Source organism: Poecilia reticulata, chromosome 10 (genome assembly GCF_904066995.2).
Source record: "Poecilia reticulata chromosome 10, P_reticulata-male-v2, whole genome shotgun sequence".
Taxonomy (NCBI): Eukaryota; Metazoa; Chordata; class Actinopteri; order Cyprinodontiformes; family Poeciliidae; genus Poecilia; species Poecilia reticulata.
In genome coordinates this window covers 1,162,811-1,184,366 of record NC_088839.1, presented here as the reverse complement: position 1 = coordinate 1,184,366, position 21,556 = coordinate 1,162,811, and the positions used below count along the sequence as shown (strand labels likewise).

The 21,556-nt window shown below is 39.8% G+C and overlaps 1 protein-coding gene and 1 long non-coding RNA gene across 5 annotated transcripts in view; both read left to right on the top strand.

The window, feature by feature from the left end:
• The window catches only part of enpp6 (ectonucleotide pyrophosphatase/phosphodiesterase 6), a 46,970-nt gene extending 29,708 nt beyond the window's left edge, over positions 1–17,262 (top strand). The window contains exons 6-9 of one of the 4 annotated variants that reach the window (XM_081611879.1): positions 2,732–2,869; positions 11,971–12,094; positions 14,145–14,254; positions 17,015–17,262. In XM_081611879.1, coding sequence (XP_081468005.1) covers positions 2,732–2,869; positions 11,971–12,094; positions 14,145–14,254; positions 17,015–17,068 — 426 coding nt within the window. In that variant the 3' untranslated portion in view covers positions 17,069–17,262. Of the gene's footprint in view, positions 1–2,731; positions 2,870–11,970; positions 12,095–14,144 lie in introns of all 4 variants that reach the window. The other 3 variants (XM_081611878.1, XM_081611881.1, XM_081611880.1) reach the window with 3 other exon arrangements.
• Positions 4,434–6,228, top strand: LOC145553176 (uncharacterized). Its single transcript, XR_014089434.1, has 2 exons — positions 4,434–4,579; positions 4,707–6,228. It is a non-coding gene; the product is annotated as an uncharacterized LOC145553176 (long non-coding RNA).
• Positions 17,263–21,556: the final 4,294 nt, after the last annotated feature.

Here is a 21,556-nt window from a genome sequence, read left to right as displayed (position 1 = left end):
CCCTGAAAAGATGTGACTAAGGAGCAGATTTAGAAGTACACCGAAAGCTACAGAATTTGGTAAAAACTGAACTTTGCTGAAGTAAATAAAGACACAAGTTCAAATCCCTGCTGAGAGTGGATCCTTCAATCAGGGCTCCTCCGCAGCTCTGATTGGCTAAGCAATGTAACGTGATCTTCTGATTGGCTAAGCAATGTAACGTGATCCTCTGATTGGCTAAGCAATGTAACGTGATCTTCTGATTGGCTAAGCAATGTAACGTGATCCTCTGATTGGCTAAGCAATGTAACGTGATCCTCTGATTGGCTAAGCAATGTAACGTGATCTTCTGATTGGCTAAGCAATGTAACGTGATCCTCTGATTGGCTAAGCAATGTAACGTGATCCTCTGATTGGCTAAGCAATGTAACGTGATCCTCTGATTGGCTAAGCAATGTAACGTGATTGCTTACATTGCTGCAGTGCTGCTGCAGATGCCATCACTTGCCATCTGCAGCAAGTGATGGCAAAGCGGGGCGTCATCACAACTTTACACAAGTGTGTCTTTACCTCCGCAGCAGAGGCTCCAACGAACCCCTGGAGTTCGATCGGACCCAGGTTAAGAACCACTGGTCTAAAGCCACTTTGTTGACATAAAGAATGTTAACAGAACAGTCCGACTCGAGTGGCGAGGAGAGCCTTCCGTGACTGGGACGGGGCGTGGCCGGACGATGGTCACCCTTCTCCGTTCGCGCACAGCATGTTGGTGGAGAACCTGGTGCTAAAGTACCTGCAACCTAAATAACACATTCAAAATTAAATGGGCTAAACACTTCCTTAAGAATCCAACCTCTATCTGGAACCTGATACCAGATCACATTTTCTCGCGCTTTGGTGGCTTCAACTTCATCTTAAGTAGTAATTACAATGTTGAGAAACTTCCTGTAAAACTCTCATCTTTCCATAAGCAGGTGCTCTTAGCGTGACGCTCATCTATAAACATAACTTCTCACCTCACAAATACCTCATCTGGAACAACAGAGATATTTTATTTAAAAATAGGTCACTATCTTGAAACTTGGATTCAAAATGGGATTCTACTGGTGGCTCAGCTGATTAATAAGGAAGGACGATTAATCAATTATAATGAATTCTGCTCAATATATAATTTTCCAGTTGGTATCCAGGAATTCTCCATGGTGGTCAATGCTAAACCTTTGGGCACCTTAAAGTTGTTTAAAACAACACTAATTATACTCTGTCTGCTCCACCTGGTATCCCTGATCCAGCCGAATCATCAGTGGGAAAAATGTGTTTTTCACTGGAGTTTAGGAAAAACAAAGAGAGAATAAATACGCAGGTTGTTCCAAGAAATGATTGTTTCTCGTCCAGTTATAACATTTTACCGTTATATCCCAGATATCCACTGGAAAACAGTTTGGATGATCCCCCATAAATACTTAATTGTAAACAAGGTGAAGGAAGTGTCATTTAAAATTCTCCATAGAATTTACCCTGCTAAGCCCAATATGGTCAAATTTAAGAGAGACATAAACACTAATTGCAGTTTCTGTGAGGGCCATCCAGAAACTGACCGTCTCTTCTGGCTCTGCTCTTTTACACACAGGTTCTGGTCAGCAGGTTTATTAATGACCATATTTTACAGAATTTTTCCTTATGCTGGGAAAATGTTTTATTCTGTTTCTATAGATTCCATAGAAAGGATGCTAAACATTTCTTTATAATAAACCTGCTAATACGTTTTGTTAAATTTTATATTCATAAATGCAAATTTGCTAATAAAACACCTTGTTTCTCTCTTTTCATTAAAGATATGGAACTATATATCAAATCAATAGCAGACTCTACAAATGAAAAGGCTCCAAGGACAATTTCAATATGTGCGTCTTTGCATGTTCTTATCTAATCACCCCTGGCTGTTTTGCTTGGCTGCTGTATTGTGTTGTTTACTTCATTATGTTGTTTTGATGTATACTAATTTCATTTAAATAAAGTTATTTGGAAAATAAATAAATAAATAAATAAAGGACCTGCAGACGACCTGATTATCAGGTCGGTAGGTAAATACATAATGTCTATGGGTAGATAGGTCAGTCAAACTTTATTAACAAACCAGCGTTCTGACAACTATCCCAGCATGCACCGTGCGCTTCTTCTACGGGGAAAATTAAGTCAGCGGCTGCTTACCGTAGTTGTTAGACCTGTTGTGACTCAATATTGGTCCATATATAAGGCGCATTGGATTATAAGGCGCACTGTCGGCTTTTGAGGAAATTGAAGGTTTTTAGGTGCCTTATAGTGCGGAAAATACGGTACTAGAATGTGCTCAATGTTTGTTTTTTTGTTTTTTTTTTTAATATTAATTCAGAGTAGTTTTATTTCCAAATACTTTTTTATTCATGGCAACGTTCCCGACAGACCGTTTTGCCTCATGCAAAAGGAGTTTCTGACTCGCTGCTGTCTCCTGCCTCTGTGGAGCTCAGTGTTGAAGGTGCTGTGTTGCACCTTCAAAATAAAAAATTTCAAAATCAAATAGTTTTCGCAACTGTGGTGAATTTCTTGGGTGGGACAAAAGCACCTGTCTCTAATATGGGGGGGACACGTCCCACCTGGTTCCTATGCCTATGATTGCATGTAACATTTCTGATTGCTAATTAGTAGCCATTTCAGAGTTGCTTTATAAAATTTGTTTTTTGAAGTTGTGAATGTTTCTGTTTGTGTGTATTACCAGGTCTATGCTGCCTTGAGCCAGGTCCATAACATGCGTGTCTATTCCAGGCAGGAAATCCCTGAACGGTTCCTTTACAAAAAAGGGAACTTTGTTTCCTCTCTCACTTTGGTTGCTGAACCAGGCTGGTTTATCACTAAGGTATGAAATAGCATTATATCAACATATGTAATTTTTTATTTGTTATCTCATCCGTTTTAGAGTATTTGCCTATGAAAATAGAACATGATTTTGCAGCTAATAGTTTAGTTACAAAGTAAAATAAATATCAAAGTTAAAAAGAAGCCTCACCTTAAATTCAGTGTATTTACTTACGAAATTGCTCATTTGCAATTGCAAAATAAAAAACTAACTGCCCACATAAAAAATAAATATACTAAGCATGTTAAACTTCAGCACACTTGAAGCTATGGAGGAATTCAAAGGTGCTAAACTCATGAATTAAGAGACGATGCACAAAACTCCATTCTCTCCGGCTCACTGACAACCAGGAAGACATTTAATGCACATCTGCGGAATCACATATTACATTTTCATCATCTCATTTCATCGTCTCAGAATCCAAAATGTCTTGTCTTCTGCTTCTGGCTTCGAGCATTTATACCACTTTCAGTCTGCTGTTGTGTATTGGAAACCATCTGACCAATGGCGTTCTGAATCTTGCTTCTGGCTCTGTTTTACATTGAGTGTGTGTTGGAAGTTCCGAGAATTCTGGGCCGACCTCGTGGAAGTTAAATCTGCTCCGTCAGAGGACCATTAGTCAGATTGGTAGTTCTTATCTGTCCAAACAGAGACTCTGGCTGAGTCCCTTGCCTGCCAGGAATGTCTTGTACAACTCCTTATTTGGTGTTGAACCAGCACATTCCTTTTCAGTAAAACATATCTTAATGTGAATTAACACAACTTTTAACTATTAACATAATTATATTCCTCAACAAAGCCAGACTAATCATCAGTATACTTTAAGTGTGTTACTTTGGAACAACAATTTTTTTTTTACTTGGTGTATTTTAGTAGTAATTCAATTGTAGTAAATCACAATTTAAAGTGTTCTATAACGTGCTTTTTTGGAATGTTATGGAAATTTCATTATCAAGGAATGAGAATCTGTTTCAATAATAAGAGAAAGATTAATCTTTGTCTTTAAGTTTCTTTATTCGAAGGCAAAAGCGTTCGAAGACCCTTCTCACTGAGCGCAGTCAGTAGAAGAGCCCTGAGCAACACACATCACATCGTTATATAGTCACAGCAAGACAAAGACCCTCCCAAAGTCTGATGTTATCTCTACTGCCAGATGGCCACAGAGACACCCTGACCCCCGCCTCATGAACTATCTCTCACCTCTTGGAGGAGATGATTTTATGGCAGGAAAGACAGTTGATAAGGATTTCAGGAGGAACTTCTAACACTTCTTTGTCAGTTCATGGGTTCAGCTCAAACAGGGTACAAACTACATTCCACACATCAGTCCTTTAAGACAATCATTAGATCAAGCATTTTACCCAAGACGTCTTCAGGTCTCTTCTGCTATCACAGCTGTAGAAACATCTTAACATTATTTGCAAAACTTATTTAATGGACAAACACATCTTGCAGAAATACAAAAACAAAGCAGATATTATCAGTAAATAAATGGTAAAAAGTATCATCAGTTCCTTCAGGAATGAAATAAGACTGAAAACGAAATTTTCTATTACATGAACAACTAACGCTATTCTTTGTATACCATATTTTCCGCACTATAAGGCACCTAAAAACCTTCAATTTCCTCAAAAGCCGACAGTGGCCCTTACAATCCGTTGCTCCTTATATATGGACCAATATTGAGCCACAACAGGTCTAACAACTACGGTAAGCAGCCGCTGACTTCATTTTCCCCGTAGAAGAAGAAGCGCGGTGCATGCTGGGATAGTTGTCAGAACGCTGGTTTGTAATCTATTAATAAAGTTTTACTGACCTATCTACTGCCCTGCAACAGACTGGTGACCTGTCCAGGGTGACCCCGCCTCTCGCCCAGAACATTAGCTGGAGATGGGCACCAGCAACCCTCCCGACCCCACTGAGGGACAAGGGTGTCAAGAAAATGGATGGATGGATGGATGACCTATCTACCTACCGACCTGATAATCAGGTCGTCTGCAGGTCACTTTAGCACCAGGTTCTCCACAAACATGCTGTGCACAAACGGAGAAGGGTGACCATCGTCTGGCCACGCCCCGGCCCAGTCGCAGAAGGCTCTCGCCGACTGGAGTTGGACTGTTTTGTTGACATTCCCTTTAGTGCAGCTCCATCCAGTGGATGCATAACGTAACTCCAGCCTCTACTGTAGCGTCTATTCTATGCACTTTATAATGCGGTGTGCCTTACATATGAAAAAAGTTTTAAAATAGGCCATTCTTAGAAGGTGCTCCTTATAATCTGGTGCACCTTATAGTGCGGAAAATACGGTACTTTAAGTATATGGCTTCTTGTGTAATATAAACGTGCTTGGTTAGCATATCTTAAGTATACTGTTTTTGTGATCGAATTACATTTAAAATATCTTTAGAATGTATAAAATAAAGAGTTAAGAGGGATTTGATTTTTTTACATAATCACACTTATTCTCCAAGTTACTGGTATAAGTTTCATATCAATAAGACAATATTTGGGGAAAATCGATGGGGCATGCAAATATCGGCAGGCTCAAAATCCATATTGCCAAAAACGGCATCTCCCTCTAAATTCGAATAAACAAAGAGCTAAGAGTGAAATAATCTTTTCTACATAATCACACTTGTTCTCTGAGCTAGTGGTATGTTTCATATCAATAGGACAATAGACGGGGGAGGCAGATATTGGTAGACTAATAATAGGCTTGGCCGAACAATGCATCCTCCGGCTAACTTGAAGAAGTAAAGAGTGAAATAACTTTTTGTACATAATCATACTTCTTCTCTTAACTGCTGGTATGAGTTTCATATCAATAGGATAATATTTTTTGTAAAATACACAGGGCATGCAGATATTGGCAAACTAATAATTTACTATGCCAAAAAAATGCATCCCCCTGCTAACATGGAGAAATAAAGAAATCTATTCCATTTTTAAGTTTTAATATAATAAAATTTGGTCTTCTAACAGGGGATGAAGAGTTAATTTATGATATATTTAATCCTCTGGCTAAGTTTTATTCACAAACACTGCTTTCTAAAAATCACCTATTTTTTATTTGAAATAATTTAAGAGAATGCTTAAATGTTGCAACATCACAAAAGCCCAATGTTTATACTAATATTTTAATATCTTAATTGAAGAATTTGTATTGCATTTGTGACATTTTGTTTTACTTTCCTCACAGTTTGTGACTATTCTTTATTTCTTCTTTTTTCTGTTCAGTTTATCTTATCAAACTTTTTTTATCATTGTGTGCCTTGTCATGCTATTTTCTTTGAATTTTCAATAAAGACTTGAAAAAACAACAAAACATTGCCATAAATCCGCCTTTTAACTTAAAACATCACATGCAGCAATGAATTGTGGGTAGTACACTTCGCCGAAGTCCATAAAAATGCAGACTTGAGCCGTTTTTGCACTGCAAGGAACGGAACGGTTCCACCCGTACTGCATATACACTGAGGACGCCATCGAAGCTGAACCTGACATCATTATTTTTGAAACTAAACAATGGTTTCGATGTAGCGGCCGAAGCCTTTTCCTCACAGATGCGGCGGAAAACTTTCTCTTTCCTCGTTGACCGATTTAGCTCATTCTGTACTCGTTCATCAGCGAGTAAGCGGAGGAAAAAATTCACCTCAATATTAGACCAGGTGATTGTGTGGCCTATGTGGTTCTGGTGGCTTCTATTGGTGTAGCAATGAATGACAAGGAGCTGCTCAAGTTGGCATCAGCGGTTTCTTTAATTCTCCATCTGCATTTTACAGAACGGGCATGGAGGTAAAGTCAGTCTCACCATCAGGCTCCATAAGATCAGTTTCCTGTACCTCACTGATAGCCTGAACTTACACCATCCTCACTTATCACATGACCCAAAAATTTCACTGACCTACGAAGGAAGTGACACTTTTTGGGAGATAGTTTTAAGTTATTTGCAGCCAGACGAGAGAAAACCATCTGGAGCCGATCAAGCGGAACCTGTTCAGATGGGGCAAAGACCATCAGGTCATCCAAATAACACAGCAAGCTAGTGAAATTTTGGTCCCCAAAAATAGACATCATCATCCGCATGAAAGTCGCGGGGCTGTTGGTCAAGCCTTGAGGCATCCTATTGTACTCATGCAGGCCAAAAGGAGACGAAAAGGCAGTAAACCTTTTGTCATCCTTGTGCAGTCTCACATTATAGAACCCTGAAGTCAGGTCCATGGTGGAAAAGAACACATTCCCACCAAGTGCAGCGAGGGCATCTGTTTGATGAGGCAATGGATGCGCGTCTTTAACGGTTCGCGCATTCAACCATCTGAAATCATTGCAGATACGGAGATCTCCATTCGGCTTAACAACCAGGACCAGAGGAGAGGAGTATTCGCTTTGTGATTTACGAATAATTCCCAACTCCTCCATTTCACTCAGAGCAGTGCGCAGTTTTTCATAATGGCAGGGCGGAACACGCCTGTATGGTAGCCTGAAGGGTTTGTCATCCACCAGACGTATTCTGTGCACAAAATCTGTAGCATCCCCACAGTCCATTTTATGCCGAGAAAAGATGTATTCATACTGCTGAATGATTTGCAGTAACTTATTTTTCCACTCGAGGGAGACTTCACAAGATGAGAGGTCCAAGTCCTGGAGTCCAATATCACTCAGAATATGAGACATCTCCTCGTCAGCTACTGGTTTTTTTACAGGGTCTTTGGTGTACTGTGTGTTGGATTGGATGCACTCAGGTTTGGTGAAGTCATGTACAGAAACACAAGTGGACACATCGGCAACTTTTGCATTTCTTCTCAGTGTGAGAGATTTTTCAGTTGGATTTACAATCTTGACAGGTACACAACCATCAGCATACAATGACGCTACAACTCTCCCCACTAGAATTTGTCTGGGTCTGCACCTGGACTGAGTCGGTTCAATGATGACTGAACAGCCAACCAAAGAAACATCAGATGTAGGCAATTTGGCCCAAACTAAATGTTCAGTTAGGGGCTGGAGAGTAACAGACCTTTTGAGTTTGGCTCTGCCCACTTTGATGGGTTTCATGCCTGGGTCACAGGACATCGAATCTGACAGCAGAGACATTAAATAGAGCAATTTGTCTTTGTGAATGCCTCTCTGAGAGGAACAGTCAGTTGTTTCATCAAAAGAGACTTTCATTTGTGAAATGAGCCATCTGATAGCATTACTGCCCAATATCATTTCGTCAGATTGGCCCGGAACCACTAAGACAGGGATCAAGACATTAAAGCCAAAAACTGTTAGAGTGAGTTCATACAATGCAGAAGGTGTGACGACATGACCCCCACATCCAACAATAACAAAATCAGCAGCTGGCTTCTTATCCAGATTTGTGAGATAGCTTGAAAGTTTTGCTTCAGCTTCCTCACTCATGGTGCATGCCATTGATCCACTGTCAACCAAGGCTTTGAGGGAATGTTTGCCTCCAACAGTCACATCTGTGTAGAACAAGCTGTCAGTCTTAGAAAGTCTCTGAGGGGCTTGAACAATCAGTGTCTTTTGCGGTGGAATCTTGCTGCTGTAATTAGCGTACAGTGTCTCACAGTCATCATCAGAAGAATCCAAGGTGGGAGTGTCACTAAGACGATCTGCGCTGTCCTCCCCTCCACGCAGATCTTTTAGTTTTCCTGCTGGTTGTGGGAAGGTAGCTGATCTCTCTGACGGCAGTTTCGACTTGAATGACCAGGAAGATGACAGAAGAAGCACAGATTGTTCTGTCGGCAGTGCGTACGTGCAGTGTGAGAATTATCATTACACACAGAACATGGTATGTCATTCAGTCCTTTAATATTCGGCAAACGGCTTTTAACAAGTTGCCTTCGGCTGGACTGGGAGTTGCATTGGGCTTGAAGTAGCACTTTCTCCAACATGCCAATCAGTCTTTCCATAGTGGAATTGTCCGGGGCTACACATTCTTGCAGTTCCTGCTTATGAACAGATGTGGGCACTGTGCAGTCCACCTCTGCTCGGTTCACACTGATTCTGCTTTCTTTCTCAGCAGACCGCAGTCCCTTTTCCATGTGATACTCATCCAACACTTCCTGAACATCTTGTGCTGACCATTTTTCTATGGTCTTGGATCTGAAGGTGAGAGCTAAATCTTTACATGGACAGTTTCTGATGAACATGCGAGTAACTTCAACACTTGGATTGTCAAAGGTCTTACCCTGTTCTTTAAGTCGGTTAACAGCAACATCAGCTGCTCCATTCAATCTTAGCCAATATTCGAATGGATCCTCATTCTCTCTCGGCCGGGTGGAGTAAAAATCAGCAAGTGGTACGGGGGAGCACTGATCGGACCCAAAATGTTTGCGCAGAAGTGAATAGATGGCTTGTGGATTGCGCTGAACATCAATTCCACAGTTGCGTATTCCACACCTCACAACATCCCTTGCTCTGCCTCTAAGATGGATGAGGATCTCCTCAGCCTGGTGTTCTTGCTGCACACCACTCTTTTTTATGTAATTTCTCATTGAGTCCTCCCATTCATCAACTGTAACCGTGTCTGAACTCTCCCCTTTAAAAATAGGTGGTTCCTTCACCTGGCTTCTGGAGACGAGTTGGACCTGAGAAAGATCCAGTGAGCTGCATGGGACTTGATGGCTCCCATTTTGAGTTGTTTTAATTGCAGTTCCACTTGGGCTGCTTGAGTTCAGGTGTGCCATAACACTATCAGCTAGCTGTTGCCCTATTTGTTGGACAATAGTGCTCATCTGATCAACTAGCCCAGCATTATTATCAGGAGAATCTGGAATAGATGTGCTAGAACACTGAGGAGGTTGAATATTAGGACAGGTCTGACTAGTGGGTGTAACAGTTTCCCCAGTCACCAATGAGTCATTTACAGTATGTACATCAAGTAATGGATTACCCAGTGTTTGGTCACCCAGTGAAAATGGAACAGGGGTGTTAAAGAACCCTCTACCTCTCCCAATACAGAGTGGAGTCACGTTTGATTGTCCAAAATTACTGAAACTCATTTTGACAAAAGTCCAAGAGCATTCAAAAGAAATGTCCTTTCACAAGGATTTAGAAACACACTCAGATGCGCTACTTAGACTTCCGTTGAAAACTCAGATGACACAGTGGAGCTCCAGCGACGTGAGGATCAGAAGTCACCAGCCCGGTCCGATGTAGTTCTGGACGAGTCACGGCACCAATGTGGCCTATGTGGTTCTGGTGGCTTCTATTGGTGTAGCAATGAATGACAAGGAGCTGCTCAAGTTGGCATCAGCGGTTTCTTTAATTCTCCATCTGCATTTCACAGAACGGGCATGGAGGTAAAGTCAGTCTCTGGCATAAAACAAGCTCCTCGTCGGTGATCCTCATGGCTCTGAGGATTACCCATAATAAAGTAACTACAATAAAATCATTACAAGTGGATTTTGTTTTACAGTAAAAGAACAACCAGTGAGTGTCTTATACAGAGAAAATAAAGTAACTAATTAAAATATTCTGAAAAATAAAATAAAATGCTGACATTTTATTTACTGATGCCATTTTTATCTTTTAGTTTATATAACCTTGCGTTTTAGAACAATGCAGAAACATACATGAACTACATCATTATATAAAACTGTTACAGGAGATTTGGTAAAACATACCTGCATTTCACAGAACGGGCATGGAGGTAAAGTCAGTCTCTGGCATACAACAAGCTCCTGCAAGGACCATAGTGTTACCGCGTGGGAAATTCCCACTGCACTTTCCCACGAACTAAACATTCTCAAACATGACAAAAACGACATAATAACAGAACTAGCGTGACTCAAACCGAACATATTTCAACAATATGCAAAAACGAAAACCATAAACACATTGCACAAAATGCATAAATAATATTTCTTTATGACATGGCAGAGACACGTTACCTCGTCGGTGATCCTCATGGCTCTGAGGATTACCCATAATACCCCGCTGTTTCTAGGTGAAGGCAATATAACTTTTTACCAGCAGATGGTGCATTTTAGTAGGATTTAACCCGAACCATTTTAACTATGTTACAATTGCACTGTATTGAGACGAATCCATTGCTAATTAAAACTAATAATAACAATATTGAAAAGAGCACTCTTTACAAAATAAAATACAGTTTAGTGAGAACCAGCTGTCAACAGAAAATCAACATCTGACTCCATAACAACCAATCAGCTGCTGATTCTAAGCAGAACCGCTTGGCCGGCCCAATTGGAACCACAGCTCCTGGCCGCGAACCGCTCCATTAGAGCTGCAGATCACGACCTGATGAAGCCAACAGGACCACATCATCCGCAAAAAGCAGAGATGTGATCCTGAGGCCACCAAACGGATCCTCTCAACACCTCGGCTGGTCAGAGATTCTGTCATGAAAGTGATGAACAGAATCTATGTTTTAGTTAAAAAACTAAAATGTTACTCTAACCATTTGGATGCACATTCACAGAGAATTTGTGGATTACACAGATATGCGTCATCCTTCCTTTGGAAAAACTGACTCATGATCTTAACCACAAATCTGACATATTTTTGAAGCTTTGGGGTCACTTGAGTCCTAAGATTTTAGTTTTTTTATTTTTGTTTTACTGCTTTATTTATTCTTGCCGGAGTGTTTTTTTTTTTTTCTTGGTGGTTGTGAGGTGATGTGAACTGGAGGAAGAGATTAATAACTCCTCATCTCTTATTCATGTGGGGTATTTTGTTATAGTTTTGTTTTTGGTTTCTTTTGTGTGTGTGTGTGTGTGTGTGTGTGTGTGTGTGTGTGTGTGTGTGTGTGTGCGCGCATGTGGGAAGCAGCACGGAATTTTCTTTTGTTCTTTGTTTTGTAACTGATCTAAAATTAATAAAAACAATAAAAAAATTAATAATTTTGATAATTCTAGCTAAACTTAAACAAGAGAGGTTTGGTCTGATTTAATTTTTGAAATATGTAGGCAAGACTGAAACTTCTTGTTTCATAATGTTTTTTCAGTAAACACTGGTATTATGTATTCAGTACATGCATTCTGTCAATAATATTACGCAACATGCTGTTTGCTTTGTGTGAAATGTTACGTCTGTCTCGTGTCATCAGTATTTATTGGTGTTCTCTGCAGAACAAGACAACGTTACCCTACTGGAAAAATGACTCTGGGGAGGCATCAGCTTGGCAAAATGGCTGGCATGGTTATGATAATGAGTTCCTTGACATGAGAGGCTTTTTCTTGGCGGTAGGACCAGGTAAATTAATTTCAAATGTTACTATGGTATTTTGTTTTACTTGTAGTCTAGTAACACCTTTTTATACCACTTTTAACATCTAGTGTGTAACACAGTAACAAAAGATACATTTGCCAAAAAAAAGACAAAAATACAGGATTTCCTATAACATAAGAGAAAAAAAACTTTCTGGGATTAGGATGACAGTTGGATCGTTTAAGAAAAGTTGACTGCTCCATCTTTTTGTTTATGAATGATGGTAGAATAAAGTGGGAGATGGATAAACTGACTTGGGCTTTTTCTGCTCAAATACCAGCACAGAAAAAAAGAGCCAAGCTGAAAAGCAAAGCTCTTGATTTCCATCCCATCTGCATTCTGACCCCAACCAGGGTCAGAAATCCCTCAAAGTTAAACCACTGCTTCTCTCTATGTCGATTCACATGGTTTGAAAATGCCTCAGCCCATTTACAAACTATTTCATATCAGGGTCCAGTGGACCCAAATACGAGTAATAGTAATAGTAATAGTAATAGTAATAGCTTTCCTCTAGAAAAGTTTAGGAAATCTTGGGTTACTCTGACTTATCACAAGTCAAGAACAACATTAAGTTAAGAGCCTTAAATGTTCAGCTTTTAAACCATATATCTAAATAAAATTCAAAATGAGAATCATTACTTATATTGCATTTCAGATTTTATTTGTCTTCAAATCATATTTGTTTACTAATGCTTGCAGTTTGAAAATACATTTGAATCAAGTAAAACTATTTTGGTGTAGTTTAGAGTTTCCTTAAATTCTTGTAACCTCTCAAGGAAAAAGTAAAGGTTATTTCTTTTGATAGCTTTAGAAAACTGTAACTCTTGTGTTTATGCAAGAATTTTGATGATCACTTAGCAATTTAATTTATGAATGAATTGGTTTGAAACAGTTGTTTTTAATGTAGAGCTGATGGAATTGATCTTTTCAAAACTGAGTGTTTTACACTTAAAACTGCTTTGACAGGCCCAAAAATGACCTAATTCATCTTTTAAACATGGTTCTCAACAATACATTGTTCAATAATTTCATCAACTGTTCAATGTTTTACCATTTACCGTTAACATACACTAACTGAATGTTCCTCTGTACTTTATGGACAAAAAGGCAAGAAAGAGTGAGCATGAATCAAGCTTTGCAGTAATTCATTTGAGAACAAAGTTCTAGCAGAAGAAACATTCTGCCTACCTGCTGAGTTGTGCACACAACAAGCTCCAGTTATGGACATCGTGGTCTGGGATTTCCTTGAGAAGGGAGTCCTGGTCTCAGGAACCTGGAAACAGACTTGGACAAGCCCCCGGTTGTTGTGTTGCACCCTTTTTCCATGCAACAACCTGGTCTGTTGAACAATTCTGGGACCAGACCACTACCCCTCAGAGTCACTACATTGAGAAACAATGGGATTTGTTTAAGTATAAAACAATTTTTAATGCCAAAAATGATCAAATGTTACAAGTAATATAAAAGAAATAGATACAGAGTGACATTCACTGTCCAGTACGGCTCCACTCAGCACACGATTGTAATGCAAGATCTGCTTTTATTGTTTCCTCATTCTGCATCCTCTCTAAGAGGTTTTGTGCTGCTTTGATCAGTTTTGTTTATGTGTGACTGTCACCAGTCTTATATGTTATAGATATGTAAACGTGCAGCAGTGTGCATGTGAGCAGAGGAGATGGAGAAAAAAATCATATGTTTGGAGAAAATCTGATTTACCTTGAAATCTATTTTATATTTGACAACCAGTACTAGCTTGATGGATAAATTTAAATAATACGCAGCATTTTATGGATATGCTATGGAATACCACCTGTTATCTTATGTCCTCCCACTGTTGTGTGTTTAATTGGGAGGTGACTGTGGTGTGGTATTTTCATGTTGGAAATCTATAAAAAGATTTACAAAAAATTACAACATGTATATTTGGAACAGGAAATGTGTGTTGGTGCTTTGTCAGGTTTTTATAAAATTGTGTTCAAACTGGAATGAGAAAATATAAAGCAGACATCTAAATATATTTTCTTTGTCTACCCAGACTTCAAGAAAAATGTTCGAGCAGCTCCAATTAGAGCAGTGGATGTCTACAACCTGATGTGCTGGACGTTAGGTGTACATCCTTTGCCTAATAATGGGTCTTGGTCTCGAGTTGAGTACCTACTAAATGGCTTTGAAAGTCCGTTGCAGTCTGGAATGCTTTGGACCTGCAGGATGGGTTTACTGGGAGTACTGTTAGAATTTTACTAGGGCATGCAAATGAATTATCATGTATAGATTTTAGTTGTAATGATCTGCTATGGTTAGTGAAAGAACAATTACAAATTTAATTACACTTATACTTCTGACAAGTACATCTACATATCTGACTATACTGTAATTGTATGTTTCAATTTACTTTACTTTTATTTTTGCTTGATTTTTAGATTGATAAATACTATGCATGATATTTTGCTTTGTATTGTTGTTGGTCAATGTTTTTTTCCTCTGTTTAGTTTTTTTAGCTAAGAACATTGTTTTTAGTTACCATAAACTGATGAACTAATTAACAGTATAAAAAAAACTGTTACATTCAAGGAGAATATATGGTTGGCCAAAAGTCAAGCTACAAAAATTGTTCCCCAAAAAACTGAATAACTTGACGGAAAATGACCACAATGGGTTGGTCTCAGTTAGAGATTGGCACCACTTGTTTTGTGAGCTTTCTGAGAATCTGCAGTGAACCAAATTGAACTAAACTGAAAACAGAGGTGCAGTTTTGAAAATTATCAAATAGATAATGGACAAGTTCTGTCAGCAAAGCTGAAATTTGTCGAGTGTTACAAAATAATTAATAGGTCCAAATTTGATATAGGCTATAAGACTGAGAGAAGAGGGAAAAAAGTATTATAAAAAATGTTGATGGGACCCTGTGATTCAGATTGGAATCACATGGTGCTCTGTTCCACACTGACTGCTTGTTGTTTTATAAGGTACCGTACATTTTTTAGAAACACAGTATTTTGGGGTATATTTTTCCTGCAGTGTCTCAACAACAATGCCATCTGCCCTTTAGCATCAATTGCAAGTTGACAATAACCTGCATGCTGTTCATAAACTGCTGAGGTGTGATCTCCCATTCTTCTTTAAGAGCAGCATTGTGGCTGAGGGATATAGAGTTAGAGCTTCTACACAATGACTTCACTGACTCCACAGATTTCCTATCTAAGGTATTTTATCACATAAATAAAGCAATGTACAATACTGAAAGCATCAGGATTTTTACGTTTAAATGTTCTCCCTAGACACAAAGCAGATAATAAATTCTTGAAAGCTAGCTGTCCTACTAATTAGTAAAAACCACTCAAAGAAATAAAAATAGAAAATAAAATAAAGGAACTGGGGATCTCAAAGAAATTCAGAAAAGGGTTGTAAAACTTGCTTTGCTGTGGTTTTAGAATCACAAACTATATGTCAAAAATTTTCTAAGCCTATAGGGACATGTAAGATGCCAGGTCCTTTGTTTTGTTCATATTCAAGATGAGATCATTGTTTCCACATCATGACACAAAACAGTTCACCAGATCTCTGTACTCAGCCTCTTGTTCATCTCTGATGCAACCAATAACTGCAGTCATCTGAGTATTTCTGTAGATGACAAGTCAGAGTTGTGCCATTAATCTGAAGTGTAGAGAGTGAAAAGGAATGGTGAGAGTACAGTTCCCTGCAGTGCTCCTGTGTTGCTGTTGCTGGTCAGTCTCACAAACTGGTCTGTGAGCTAGGCATATATCCAGGTGATTGTTGAGGCCTTCACTTGGGTCTTCAGAATTTTCTGACAAAGCCAATCAGGCTGAACTGTATCAAATGCACTGGAGAAATCGAAGAACATGATCCTCACAGAGCTGCCAGCTTTGTCCAGATGACAGTAGGTTTGTTGAAGCAGGTTTATGATGGCATCTTCAACTCCAACTCCATGATGATTAAAAAACTGCAGGGGGTCCTGATATGTGCTTGAATGCTTAGAAAGATGGACCAACAGGACCAACATGATGTCAACATCATGAATGTTGACATCCAACATTCATGATGTTGGATGTCAGGGAAACAGGTCTGTAGTCATTGATGACTGATGGGTAAGGAGAGGAATCAACCACACAAGCCACCTCTTCTGAGCCTGTATCTTTCCAATCTCATATCTCTGGTGCAAGAAATGGCTTATTTGGAACTACAACATTGGAAATCGCAGTGGGACGGTTGTGTTAAGATTATCTCTGAGACGTGGCTTTACCAAGGAATACCCAATGCAGTCTGCAACTGGCAGGTCGCACTCTGCTCTGCTGGGATAGGACTTTGAATTCTGATAAAAGCAGAGGGAGTGGACTCTGTATATATGTGCGTGAAAACTGGTGTAACAACAGAATAGCTATAGACAAACAGAAGTTGAGTACATGTCTGTTGGGTGTCAGTTACCTGACCCACCACTAATAAACAAGAACTGACTTCACACAATGAACACTAAGGGGTATTTATACACAAACAAAGACTAGCCTACAAAATCAAGAGGGATGGGGGGAACAGACCAAGACAGACGATGAGCAAACCTAAACAACTAATTCAGTCCAACATATAACTACAACACAAATGTGAAAACAAAACTTAATACCATAAACCAATTGTACTATTAGTAGAAACTAAGGTAGATTCTCCAGAGTCGAGTCCCCGGCTTCCAGCACCCTGATGGATTGCTCCACTTCTTGGTTTTGCCTTACAACCAGTCCTCTTCCCCAGCCAATCACTGAGGAAAAGCTGAAGGAAACTCCATGGGCCAGCATGTTAGGCAGCCAGCGGAAGAGTTGAGCTTCCTAGGAATGTGATGGACATCAAACTGAAATGGTTGCATAATATTGGTGTACATGAATCATATCATTTCAGATGCACAGTGACCTGCGCAGTTCGGTGGACACATTGTTCCACCGAACTATGTGAGCTGCTTTTAATAAAGTCTGTCATACAACCGGGAGGAGGCCTTCTGAAGCTGCTGCCCCTGCGACCCGACCCCGGATAAGCGGAAGAAAATGGATGGATGGATGTCATACAACGTATTAATGCTCAAAAAAGAGTTGCGGTGATCTGTATTTGTCAGTGTTAAATTTAATTCCAATAAAAACCTGTTTCCCTTGTCTGATAGTTTTATTCTTACAAACGCCTCTGTATTTTAAATATTTTTAACAGGTAGGATATTTTAATAAAAGGATCAGTGCATACATCTATAGCAGTGGTTCTTAACCTGGGTTCGGTGAGTCGGTCTCAGGGGTTCGGTGGAGGTGAAGACACACTTATGGAAAGTGATGACGCTTTGCCATCACTTGCTGCAGAGGATCACGTTACATTGCTTAGCCAATCAGAGGATCACGTTACATTGCTTAGCCAATCAGAGGATCACGTTACATTGCTTAGCCAATCAGAGGATCACGTTACATTGCTTAGCCAATCAGAGGATCACGTTACATTGCTTAGCCAATCAGTGCTGCGGAGGAGACCTGATTGAAGGAGCTCCACTCAGCATCAAGTCCACCTCGCTGCAACAAACAGGAAGGGGCGGGACGGATCACTGTCAGTCTCTTACCTTATTTGGAAATGGGACCATTGCACTCCGGAAGTGAAGAGGGCGCTATTTCCTATATTATCCGGGGTCTCCCGTTTAAATGTTCTTGTGAAATCTGTAATATAGCTTCATCTGTAGGAAGGAGTTTCACTCTCAGCATGTATTTCAACTTCTCTTTTTTATTTACTTCAGCACAGCTCACAGTTTTTAACAAATTCCGTAGCTTTCTGTGAACTAAATCTGCTTCTTAGTCGCATCTTTTCGGTCCTGCTACTGCCTCTAGTGGCATTTCACCATTACTGGCAAAGTGAAAGATAAATTATCTTCTAAAATACCATATTTTACTTCAGGATGTAAAGCTAATTAGGTGACATAAACAACACCTTTATACATTATAAATCATATCTATGTATCTCCATCACTTATAAGAGGAAGAAAAGATAAAACACGTGAAAAACATCAACAAAAAAAATACCATATACAAAATATACATAAGAAATTTAATTGAGCAAAAGTCAGTAACGAACAAATTAATTAGGTTCACAGACAAATAACCAGGGCTGTTAAACAAGCAATAATCCACATTTTTGTTTTGTTGGTAGAGTCCTATACATAGGAACAAAATATGATCAAATTATTTAGTCTTCCAAGGTGGAAATTTTATTTGACTCAAACAATAAAACAAAACTAATTAACAGAATCATATCAATAATTTCTGCATCAAGTAAAACACTTAGCACAGGTAAATGTTATCATTTAATTTGGCTAAGAATAATTATTGCACCGTCAGTGAATGACTTCTAGTAGATGTTCTATATTTACCAGAGGAAACAGTAAAACCTTCATGAGCTCAAACTGATAAATAAAGAGGATGGATGCTCTAAACCAGGCATGTCAAACATACGGCCCGCGGGCCGGACCCGGCCCGTTGGATGATTTAATCCGGCCCGGCATAAATTTCTGAGTCTCTAGCTCATTTCTATCAAAAGTTGTGATTTTTTAAAATAAATATAAATCAAATGCTCCCTCCGGTCGCTAGAGGGCAGTAAATGTGTAAAAGCGCTCACGTCCAGCATGCGGCACTGATACGAGTTAGTCACAGGATGTAAACATTCGCAACGTGATGCGTCCAAGTAAAAGTAAACCGGCAATCTTACTTCACCATTCACCACTACTAAACAAGTTATCGGTCAACACACCCTTCCCAAAATGGCACTGTCAAAAAAAAGAAAAGTGGACACGGAATGCAGAGTTTTCCAGGAAAAATGGACTGAGAAGTATTTATTCACGGAAGTGAACTCAAAACCAGTGTGCTTGGTATGTAATCAGCAAGTTGCAGTGTTCAAAGAGTTTAATATTCGGCGCCACTATGAGACTCATCATAAAGAAAAGTATGACCACTTGAAAGGACAAATAAGGAAAGACGAGATAAACAAATTGGTCGCTGGTCTGAAGAAACAGCAGTCTACTTTACACGCAGCCGCGATATTTCTGATGAGGCTGTAAGAGCCAGCTACATTATTGCCAACGAGCTGGTGCAGGCATCCAAGCCATTTTCTGATGGGGAGTTTGTAAAAACATGCATGCTTAAGGCTGCAGAAGTCGTGTGCCCTGAAAAGCGACCTGCTTTTGCCAATATTAGTCTAACAAGGACACTGTCGCAGATCGGGTGACAGAACTCTCAAGTGACTTGAGCAGCCAACTGAAAGAGAAATCAAGTCATTTATCGCATTTCAATTGCAATTGATGAGAGTACCGATGTCACAGATATTGCTCAACTGGCCATATTCATTAGAGGTGTTGATGAACTTTGACCATCACCGAGGAGCTGCTTGAATTGGTGCCCATGAATGACACCACAACAGCAGATGACATTTCAGCGCTCTCGTTGGAGCGCTGGACAAGGTGGGAGCGGACTGGTCCCGTGCCGTGAGCCTGGCTACCGACGGTGCGCCATCAATGGTCGGGAGAAAGGCAGGCGTTGCCACAAAATTCCGTGACAAAGTACAGACTGCAAATGGAGGACAAGAGTTTTGGATATTTCATTGTATTTTACATCAGGAGGCGTTATGTTGTAAAACACTGCAAATGGACCATGTTATGAGTGTGGTTGTGAAAACTGTCAATTTCATCAGAGCGCGCCGCTAAATCACCGTCAGTTTGACACATTTCTCAGTGATAATGACATTCATGCTGGCCTACCATACCACACTGACGTGCGATGGTTAAGCAGAGGTGCAGTACTTAAGCGCTTCTTTGAGCTACGAGGGAAATTGGACAGTTCATGGAGAAGAAGGGATGCCCAGTAAAGGAACTTAAATGCAAGGAATGGGTGCAGGATCTTGCGTTCATGGTTGATATTACACAACACTTGAATACACTTAACACTAAATTGCAGGGCCGTAACAGAGTTGTCACTCAATATTACGACAGAATAAGTGCGTTCAAGATGAAACTGTCACTGTGGGAGACGCAGCTATCCAACGGTGACACCGCGCATTTCTCTTGTCTCACAGCTGTGCGTCCGAAGGCACCGGACCGTCCCGATAATGATTTGGATAAATATAAAGATAACATAACAGATTTACTGCGAGAGTTTGAGCAGAGGTTTCAGGTATTCGGTGAACTTCAGAACAAATTTGGCTTTTTCGCTTGCCATTTACCGCGAAGCCTTCTGATATGCCAGCTGACATTCAGCTCGAGCTTATTGACTTGCAATGCGATTCCGCTATGAAGGATAAATTTAGGACAGTGGGATTGGATACGTTTTATCAATATCTCGTGCCAGGTTACCCCAAATTAACAGCCATGGCTGCAAAGGTTCTATCCATGTTTGGGACTACTTATCTTTGTGAACAGGTGTTTTCGGTAATGAATAATAATAAAACAAAGCAGCGCTCAAAGTTAACAAATAAACACTTGAATGACATTGTTAAATGTGCTGCTACTCAGGATTTGACACCTAATGTCGATGCACTTGTGAAGGCAAAAGATGCCAAGTTTCAGGAGCCAGCAGCAGCAAGTAGACTGCAGGAGTGCATTGAGAGAGAGAAAAAAGTGGGATGACACGATTTTGTTTGCACTTGTGAATGCAGATAATTAAAAATAAGATTCATCTGGTTTCATATTAAAGACAATTGATATTGTGCAGTATGTTCTCAGCTTCAGTAGGCCCAGCCTAGTAGTTTGATCTGGCGTAGCCTAATCTTATTGCCCATGCACTGCACTTTTTTTTATTTATTTCAAAGCAGTATGACAATTAAGGCGAAAATATTTTGTTCATAGCTCCCACTTGAGTTTGTTAATGTGGTGAGTTGGTTCAGGTGTAAAACTGCATTCAATCAACTGTTAAAATAAACCAGTTGTTAACACATTCATACCCAAACATGAAAATATTTTTTTTCCCCTGTTTGTTGAATAAATGTGTTGTGCTCAGAAAAGATCCCTTGTCATCTATAATTATGATATGTAGGGTAGGCCACAAATGTAGGCTGAATGATAAAGCATAGTACTGAAAAACAAAGCTAAATATTTGGAGGTGACATTCTTTTACTGATCCGGCCCACCTGAGAACAGAAAGTCTGGATCCGGCCCCAGAGCCAAACTGAGTTTGACATCCCTGCTCTAAACAGTCGAGACAGAGGTGTTTTTGGTTTCACCATAATTTACCTACTTTTTCCTGCTATTCCAAGTATTGATTGTCTCTTAGTCTCCGGACAATTGACCTTACCACAGGGTCCGCCTTTCATTGGCTAATACCCATTTGACGTCACAGCGCAGCTACCACATGCCTGACCATCTCACTAACTCATGCTAATGTACATCGTGTATTACGGAGTGAAGCTTCTTCAAACAAAACGGAGGCTGTA